Genomic DNA, 9,627 nt, shown 5'->3' with positions numbered 1-9,627 from the left:
TGACTCAGGGACCAACCCGACAGCACATAACAGCAACAGCACGGAACCAGGCAGAGGGCCTTGGTGGGTTCAGAACAACCCATCCAGCCTGGGGAGGGGAAACTGAGGCAGAGGGGCTAGAGGAAATGAACCCAGGAGATGGGACGAGAGCAGGTGGACATGTTGTGGGGCGGGGCAGCAGGCCATCCCGAGAGAAAGGCATAACCCTGGCATGTGGGGTCCCCCGGGGTGTGGCTGGGGAAGTGGAGGCCCCACATTCGGTCCTGTTTGTCCCACGTCCTCAGCAGTGAACAAGTATCCGTTTTGCATCAGCTGGTAGGAAAAGAAGTGGATGAATTTTCTAGGTAGAGAAGCTAGGACTGCCCCCCATGTACACAGAGTAGAGACAGGGTGTCTCCCAGCCGTGAATCAACTCTCCTTCCCCAGGTAAGGGCTAGCAGACTGAATTGAAGGTGAAAATACTGAGGCAAGACCATAGCAGGGACTTCCTGACCCTGCAGGTGGTTGGCCCCAGAAGTGAAGGCCAGGGTAGCTCAGCGCATCATGCGGACCTGGGTCCAGTCTCCCTACTTACTGCCAGTGAGCCCATGGGCTGTGAAATGAGTGACTGGTAGCCCCTCCCTCCCAGCCCAGGGAGCACACCCTCCTTGCTCAGTACCGCCACCTGGTGGCCGCCCACTCACCAAGCCCTGGAATTCCACCTCCCAGTATTTCTTTGCTCCATCTAAGGTCTCTCCGGACCCCCGGCCGCCACCCCCATGCCGGTGCCGTCACTGTGTCCCTGGATTCTGCAGCAGCCCCCACACTGGGCCCTGGCCCGCCACCTCTTCCCTCCCACCCCTGCTCCGGAGCGTGTAGAGTGCGCTTTGTTGACGTGTGTTCACGTGGTGAGAGCTCACCCATGGAACATGAGTAGTTCGGTGGTTTTCAGTCAAGTCACAGAGTTGTCGACCTCAGACCATTTTCATCACCCAAGAGGAGACCTGCACCCTTTAGTGGTCAGTCTAGCCCCCCTCTCCCCCAGCCCCAAGCCCTCACTGATCCACTGTCTGTCTCCATAGGTTGCTGTCCTCCGGTCTTTCACGTGATTGGAGTCACCATCTCGTAGATTGTGGCCTCTTGTGACTGGCTTCTCTCATGCAGTTTCTGGGGCCCAGCCATGCTGTGGTAGCTAACAGGGCGTTGTCTACCGTGCCAGCAAGTGGATTCTGACTCATGACGCCACTGTGTCACTCTCTAGGGTTTTCAGGGGGCTGATGTTTCGGACGTAGGTCACCAGGCCTTTATTCCAATGATCCCCTGGGAGGCCTCGAACCGCCAGCTTTTCAGTTAACAGCCGTCTGGACCACCCAGGGCCACTATTCCCTTTGGTAGCTGCGTGGTACTTTGTATGGATGACTGTTGTTGTTGTTATGTGCCGTTGAGTTGGACTCGACTCATAGCGACCCCTCCATGGGTTTCCGAGGCGGTATCTCTCCAGAAGTAGATTGCCCAACCTTCCTTTCGAGGAGTGGCTGGTGGGTTTGAACTGCCAGCCTTCCGGTTAGCAGTCAGGTGCCTTAGGCGCTGCGCCACCAGGGGTTGCTTGTTAAGCCTCCCATCCGCTGATGGACACTTGAAAGGATTCTCTCTTCACCCCAGTGAAGAGAGCTACTACGGACATTCATGTGCAAGTTGAGGGTGGACTTCTTACGGCACAAGCCCCATGACACCATTCTCGCTTCCTTGCATGTCCTCCGTACGCTGTTTAGAAGTTGGTGGGGTGACTAGGAAGGAGCGTCCCCCAGGGCACCACGGGCTTAGGGATGTGGCAGTGGACGTGTCCACCCTTCCTCATCCCCTCAATTTCCTCCTCTCCTTTCTCCACAGCACGGGCAGCCATGGGCTCAGTTGGAAGCCAGCGCCTGCAGGAGCCCGGCCTGGCGGCCACCCCTGACAAAAACATGGTCATGAGCTTCAGTTTCGACAGTTACCAGCTGGAGGAGGCGGCGGCCGCAGGGCCAGTTCAGGTCCAGGGTGGGAGAGCCAGAGGGGTCCCACCTTTCACGGACCCAGGTGAGTGAGGGTGCAGGCAAGGGGTACGCCTGCCCAAAGCAGACACTGGCCGTACGATCACCCCGGTTTACCTTTTTCAGGGCTGTCGTGACAAAGCACCACAGAGTGGGCGGCTTTGAACAGCTTAGTGTACTGCCTCACGGTTCTGGAGACAGGCTTCTGCGATGAGGGTGTCGGCCATGTTGGTTTCCCCGGGGGGCTCTGAGGGGAGTTTGTCCAGCCTGTCATCTGGCGTCAGGAGGCGATGACCCTCCTTGTCACTACACGGCCATCTTTCCACTGTCTCTGTGACTTCTCTTTTGTGAGGACACTGGTGGTAGAAGATTGAAAACCAAAGCAAACCCTTGAGTTGATTCTGACTCATGGCAACCCCGTGAGCTCTGTGGGGCTTTCTGGGCTGTAACAGAGCAGCTTCTCAGGGCCCTGTTCCCCAGTCCTGCTAGGCAGGTTCGAACCGCCAACCTTGAGGCTAGTAATCAGGTGCAAGCCTTTTATGCCACTCGTGGGATTAGGGACCACCCTACTCCATTAGGATCTCGTGGTAACCTAACAGATAACATCCTCAAAGTCTGTTTCCAGACAGGGGGTTAGGACTTTGTCCGATCTTTTGGGGGACACAGTTCTATCCGTGACACCCTCAAGGAGCCCTCGGGGGCTGTGGGGAGCTTCTGGGGTTAACTGAGCACCTGAGGCAGTATCTGTCGCAGCCAATGAGCCCGCCATCACGGTGCCTGCACCTAACACTGCGTGTGCAGTACAGGCCACCAGGGGGCGCCCTCACAGATCCAGGCTAAAGAGGGGTCCTCCTAACACAAGCTTCCTCCATCCCCAAGGCAGGTAAAGGACACCCGGTGAATCACACATAGCGCTTCTTTCTGTGTGTGTCACTTTGGTCACATTCGTGCTTAAATCAAAGGAGACAGAAAATGCCTGAAAGGCGGGGGTCTGGGTGGGAGGTTCAAAGACCCGGTTTACAGCCCTGCTGTGTGACCTTGGGCAGGGGCCTGAACCTCTCTGTGCCTTGATTTCCCCATAGTGAGGAAATAGGCCTGTTGATCGTGAGATCCACCTGCAGAGTGGGCTGTGTACGGGCTTCAGGGTCAGAGACTTGGGGTCCACCCCAGCTCCCATCCCCCTTGCCAACACCGCCCAGGGAGACCTTGGCCACGTCACCATTCTTCCTGGGCCTCAGTTTCTTCATCTGCAGAAGGAAATACTGGTACCAACCTCGGTGTTCCGTAGCAGGATCCATAGCATCACATAGGACTATCCCTGACACTCATGAGGCCCCCATGTGTGATAGTGATTTTCCCGTGGGTGGTACTCATTTGCACCAGGACCACTCCAGGTCCAGAAATGTAAGTCCCTTTGCTGTCCCGGGTTGTGTTTTGTCTGTGCGGATGGGGAGTAGAGGTGCTGGCCAGCCCTATGACAGGTTGGGATAACCTCTCTGCTCTCTTGTGCATAGATGGAGCTGGTTTGGGCCAGTCCCCAAGTTGTTAGACATCTGGCCAGTGGCAAGATGGCAGCAGTGACTGTGTCAGCCACGGCCATAGAAGTGGATGCCCCACTCCTAATCACAGCGCCATCCACCGCAGTGACTGTGTGGCTATGGTGCTGGTGGTCATGGTGATGGTTTCCACGGTGGTGAGATCCATGGTGCTGGTGGCCATGGTGGTAGTGTCTACTGGTAGTGATAGTGACAGTGGTGATGACAGCATGGAAGGGTGGAACACATCCTAATGAGGGTGATGGCCATGGTGGCTATGGCCATGGTGGTGGCTTCCATGGTGGTGGTGGTGGTCATGGCACTGGTGGCCGTGGTGATGATATCCATGGTGCTGGTGACCCTGGTGATAATATCCATGGTGGTGGCTTCCTTGGTGGTGGTGGTGGTCATGGTGCTGGTGGCCGTGGTGATGATATCCATGGTGGTGGTGTCCATGGTGCTGATAGCTATGGTTGTGGTTTCTGTGGTGGTGGTGTCCAAGCTGCTAGTGGCCATGGTGGTGGTGGCCACGATGGTATTGTCCGTGGTGCTGGTGGCTGGGGTGGTGGTTTCCACACTGGTGATATTCATGGTCCTGGTGGCTGTGGTGCTGGTAGCCTTGGCATCCACTGGTAATGGCCATAGAGGCAGTGGCTCTGGTTAGTGACAGTGGTGGTGACAGGTGGCATGGGAGGGTGGAGTACATCCTGGTGAGGGCGAGGGCCGCAGTGGCTGTGGCCATGTGCTGGTGATGGCAGCTCTGGTGGTGGTGGCCGTGTCTGTGAGTGGCCTCACCACTCCGCTCTGGGAACAGGGGAGGAAGAGCCAGTGCCGGGTGACCGCTATCACGCAATCTACTTTGCGATGCTGCTGGCTGGTGTGGGTTTCCTGCTGCCGTACAACAGCTTCATCACCGACGTGGACTACCTGCATCACAAGTACCCAGGTGAGCCCTTCCACGATCCCGCCCACCGGCACAGGTGACTGCTGGCACTGCCCCTCAGCTGTGGCCCCGGCCTTCAGAAACCCTGCTCAGGGAGCCTTGATCCAGCTGAGGGGCCTCAGAGCAGCCGCTCGCCCTCTCTGGGCATTCAGTCCCTTCTTGGGGGAGTGAGGAGGTAGCTCCTGGCAAGGGCCGGTCCGGAAGTTGGGGCTCCCTCCTGAGCACCTGCTGTTGGCTGGCCCCTCCACAGGGACCTCCATTGTGTTTGACATGAGCCTCACCTACATCTTGGTGGCCCTGGTGGCTGTGGTCCTGAACAACGTCCTAGTGGAAAGGCTGAGTCTTCACACGAGGATCACTGCAGGTACGGGGCCCTCTGCCTCGACACTCCAGGGTCCCACGGGTACACTGGGCCCCCTGCCTCGTCACACCTGCCCACTGGAGTTCACGGCCCACACACGCCCTGCCCAACATCCAGCTGCTCCTCTGGGCCTCGCCCTCCCTGTCTGAAATGTGGACACACCCTCAGTTCCTCTGGGCCTCGCCCTCCCTGTCTGAAATGTGGACACTCCTCTTAAGAACATTATAGAGCTCAGTGTGAAAAAAGATCTCTTGGTACAGGGTCAAACCACACATGCCCACGGGGACATTTTGGCAGGCACCTGGATTTCTCCCACAGAAACTGGGCTCCAAGGACTGTGTCCATATCAGTTTCCCTCAGGCAGTGGCTTCCGCATTATGCTTTTTTTTTTTTTTTCAAAATGTTTTAGTTTGAAAAGATTTCAAAGCTGTGTCCCAGTAACAAGGACTGGCTCTGTGGGAGAGGCAGGGCGGGGGCGCCCTGCCCAGCCCACCATGGCCGCTCACTAGCCTCTCTCCCGCAGGCTACCTCTTAGCCTTGGGGCCCCTCCTGTTTATCAGCATCTGTGATGTGTGGTTGCAGCTCTTCTCCCACGACCAGGCTTATGCCATCAACCTGGCCGCTGTGGGCACTGTGGCCTTCGGCTGCACAGGTACGGAGTGTCTGGGGGCCGGGACAGGGACCCTTCCCACCCCCCAGCCCCATCCTTACTGTCGGGTCTCATGGTGACATATACGTGAGCTGACCCGGACACAGAGCTGGATGGGTCTCCGTGAGTGTGCCATGTGCATACCCTTCACACGTGTAGCATGCTGCATGCCCACACGTGCACACATGTGCTAAGCACAGGCAACACCAGTGTGCACACCCTTCACACGTGCACACATGCATACCCACACGTGTATATACCCTTCACACGTGTAGCACACTGCATGCCCACACATGCACATGTGTGCTGAGTACAGGTATGCACACTGTGCATGCAAACACACACGCAATGCATGTCCATGGGGACATTTAGGCAGGTGCCTGGGCTGCTCCCACTGTGTCCATGTCACTGCTGCCCTTGGGTAGTGGTTTCCACATGTTTTATTTGGGAAAATTGCAAGAGTGATATGATAAGCTCCCGTTCCCCTGGGTTCGCCAGTGCTAACGGCCACTGCTGCCACACCCACCCCTTCCCTTCCTCCATGCACCCAGCTGCCGTCCATCCATCTGTTACGCATTCGTCTGTCACCCATCTTTCTCCCCTAAACTATCTGAGTGAATTGTCATCACGTGTCATGTCTAAAGACCTCAGGATGCATTTTCTAAGAACCAAGACATTTCTTTTAGAACCACATTCCCGGAGCTTTCACACGGATACAACGCTGTCATCTAGTCTGCCGTCCATATTCAGATGCCACGCGTTGTCCCAGTAATGGCCTTTAGAGCAGTTTCTTTTCGTCTGGTCCAAAATCCAATCCAGAAACGTGCATGGCTTTCACTGTTGTCTCTTTCTCTTCGTGGTCTTTCATCTGGAAAATTCCTCAGTCCTTTGTCTTTCGTGGCTTTGGCGTGGAAGGATCCTGGCCAGTTGTTTTGTCAACTTCCCAACTGTTTTGACCCTCAACCCCAGGGCAAATGCATTTTACATGACGGCCCAGCACACACGCTCAGACATGTGTGTGTGTGTGTGTGTGTGTGTTCATGTTTGCCCAGTACCTTGCACAATACACGATCCATGGTGTCTCACGGTTACCCCTCTCTCTCTCTTAAGTGCAGCAATCCAGCTTCTACGGGTACACGGGGATGCTGCCCAAGAGGTACACGCAGGGGGTGATGACTGGGGAGAGTGAGTATCCGCAGACGCCCCGAGAGAGGGCGCGGCCCGCCATGGGTCCCCCGATCAACAGCTGCTCTGCAGGCTCTAGGGGTGCTGGGCTGGGGATGGTGGCCACAGCCTTCCATCCCTGGTAGACGGGGAGGTGGGGTGCGCTCCCTGGCAGGAGGGACGTGTGTGCACACACCTGTGCATGCTGTTTCCAGGGCTGATGTGCACACCCCTCTCCAAGTGTGGGTTCCTGGGTGACATGAGCAGCACTGCCCTGAGTGTGTCTACAGTGTCCTTGCACGCCCTTCCCCTAGATTCACCAATTGTGAACGTGCTGCCTCTCTCCCTCCCTCCCTCTCTCCCTTCATCCATCCATCATCTATTACCTATCATTCATCCATCCATCCATCATCCATCATCCATCACCTATCATCCATATGTTCATCACCTGTCATCCGTCCATCCACCCATCTATCCATCATCCATCATCCATCACCTATCATCCATATGTTCATCACCTGTCATCCGTCCATCCACCCATCTATCCATCATCCATCATCCATTCATCCATTGTCCGTAATCTATCACCTATCATCCAGCCATCACCCATCCATCATCTCTTATCACCTATCATCCACCATCTATCCATCATCCACCCATCATCTCTCATCACCTATCACCTATCATCTATCCATCATCCATCCATCATCTCTCATCACCTATTATCTGTCATCTATCCATCATCCATCATCTGTCCATCATCCATTACTTATCATCCATCTATTCATCACTTATTATCCGTCCATCCACCCATCTATCCATCATCTATCATCCATTGTCCATAATCTTATCACCTATCATCCATCATCCATCCATCATCCATCCATCATCTCTCATCATCTATCATCTGTCATCTATCCATCATCCATCATCCATCCATCATCCATCATCCATCATCCATCTGTTTTTCTGTCTGCTTTTCTATCATATATCTACTTACCTAGGAGTTTTGGTGGCATAGTGCTTAAGACATTTGACTGCTAACCAGAAGGCTGGCAGTTCAAACCCACCAGCCACTCTTTGGAAGGAAGATTGGGCAATCTATTTCTGTAGTGAGACCGCCTCAGAAACCCAAGGAGGGGTCGCTATGAGTCAGATCTGACTCCATGGCAGTGAGTTTGGTTTTTTGGTTGGTATCTACTTACTTATCTTTTATTTGTCTATATGTCTTATCATCACCAGGGAGAAATACATTTTATGTTATGACACAGCACACACATTTATACATGTGTGTGCATATGTGTATTTACATGTGAAAGCAAGGTTTTGTGAAATAATTCCTCAATGTGTCTATCATCCATTTGGTGTCTGTGTGTGTGCATGTTGGGGGGCTACCCATCCCCACAATGTCCAAACTCTCCTTGGATCTCCAGACCCACAAGCCACCCTGCCTGCAGCCTCACGTCTCACTGGCTTCTCAAACCCACACTTCCCTGCCCTCCCCTTTCCTCCCAGCTAATGCCACCCCCTTGCTTACACCCAAAACTCGCCCGACACCCAGTCCTGCCCCCAGTCGTTTGGATGTGTCTCCAGACTGACTGCTGGTCTGTCCCTGTATGAGCCACTGTGGCTGCTGTAACAAAACCCCGAAACTGAAGGCTTCAGCAACAGAAGTGTATTGTGTCTGCGTTCAGGAAGCTGGGCTCGGGGACCAGCCCTCCAGCAGGGTTGGTTCCTTCTTGAGGACGCCCAGGGAGGACCTGGCCCAGGCCTGTCTCCCAGCTGCTGGTGGCTGCCAGCAGCCCTTGATGTGATGTCCTTGGCTTTGCCAGCACCACCCATCTCTGCCTCCGTCCGCACGTGGCTTTCTCTGCTCTGTGTGAGGTCTAGGTTCCCCTTTTCTTATCGGGACACCAAGGTTTGGGCTTGGGCCCACCCTGATCTGGTCAGCCCGTGGGTGGTGCAGTTTGGTGTTCCGCTGCTAAATGGGTGCTTCGAATCCACCCAGGGGCACCTGGGAAGAAAGGCTGGGCCCGGGCTGAGCAGGGCTGGGCCAAGCAGGGCAGGGCTGGGCTGTGCTGGGCTGGTCCCGGCTGGTCTGGGCAGGGCTGAGCAGGGCCGAGCTGGATAGGGCTGGACAGGGCTGGGTCAGGCAGTGCTGAGCCTGACTGGGCAGGGTTGGGCTGGGCCAAGCCGGGCTGTGCTGGGCCGGGCAGGCCTGGGCGGGACGGTGGGCTCGGTGGCAGCCGTGCCCACCCCCTGCAGGCACAGCGGGCGTGATGGTCTCCCTGAGCCGCATCCTCACCAAGCTGCTGCTGCCGGACGAGCGGGCCGGCACGCTCATCTTCTTCCTGGTCTCCGCGGGCCTCGAGCTGCTGTGCTTCCTGCTGCACCTGCTGGCGCGCCGGAGCCGCTTCGTGCTGCACCACACGGCCCGGCCCCGCGACGGCCGCGCGCACCGCCAGGGCCCCGGCTACCGCGCGCACCACGACATGGCCGCCGACGACGTCCACTTCGTAAGTCCGTGCCCGGGAGGCGCGCGGCGGAGAGCTCCGCTCAGGAGGCAGCCGGGGCTCAGCGTCTGATCCATGTGCTCACTGAGCCCCCCAGCTGGGACCCTGCCCCTCTGGTGTCTGGGGCCCCCTGGACTTGTAACCCCACCTTCTGTGTTCAGGGGCCACCTCTCCTGTGGTAACCCCACCTTCTGTGGTCCAGGGCCCACTCCCCTGTGGAGCCCATGTTCTGTTCCGAGGCCGCCTCCCCGTGTGACCCCACGTTCTGTGTTCCAAGCCCCTCCCCCGTGTGACCCCACGTTCCTGTTCCGAGGCCCCTCCCCCCGTGTGACCCCATGTTCTGTGTTCCGAGGCCCCTCCCCCCGTGTGACCCCATGTTCTGTGTTCCGAGGCCCCTCCCCCCGTGTGACCCCACATTGTGTTCCGAGGCCCCTCCCCCCGTGTGACCCCACG

At 56.6% G+C, this 9,627-nt stretch overlaps 1 protein-coding gene across 1 annotated transcript in view; it reads left to right on the top strand.

Annotated features, from left to right (window-relative positions):
* The first annotated feature begins 1,880 nt into the window (after positions 1 to 1,880).
* SLC29A4 (solute carrier family 29 member 4) overlaps positions 1,881 to 9,627 on the top strand; it is a 12,973-nt gene continuing 5,226 nt past the window's right edge. The window contains exons 1-6 of the mRNA XM_007941119.1: positions 1,881 to 2,055; positions 4,359 to 4,490; positions 4,738 to 4,851; positions 5,372 to 5,500; positions 6,608 to 6,682; positions 8,927 to 9,177. Coding sequence (XP_007939310.1) covers positions 1,881 to 2,055; positions 4,359 to 4,490; positions 4,738 to 4,851; positions 5,372 to 5,500; positions 6,608 to 6,682; positions 8,927 to 9,177 — 876 coding nt within the window. The remainder of the gene's footprint in view (positions 2,056 to 4,358; positions 4,491 to 4,737; positions 4,852 to 5,371; positions 5,501 to 6,607; positions 6,683 to 8,926; positions 9,178 to 9,627) is intronic.

The sequence above is a fragment of the Orycteropus afer genome, unplaced genomic scaffold (assembly GCF_000298275.1).
Source record: "Orycteropus afer afer isolate SDZICR_OR568_19922 unplaced genomic scaffold, OryAfe1.0 scaffold00006, whole genome shotgun sequence".
Taxonomy (NCBI): Eukaryota; Metazoa; Chordata; class Mammalia; order Tubulidentata; family Orycteropodidae; genus Orycteropus; species Orycteropus afer.
Note: the sequence above shows the minus strand (reverse complement) of the source record. Positions and strands in the feature narration are given on the sequence as shown.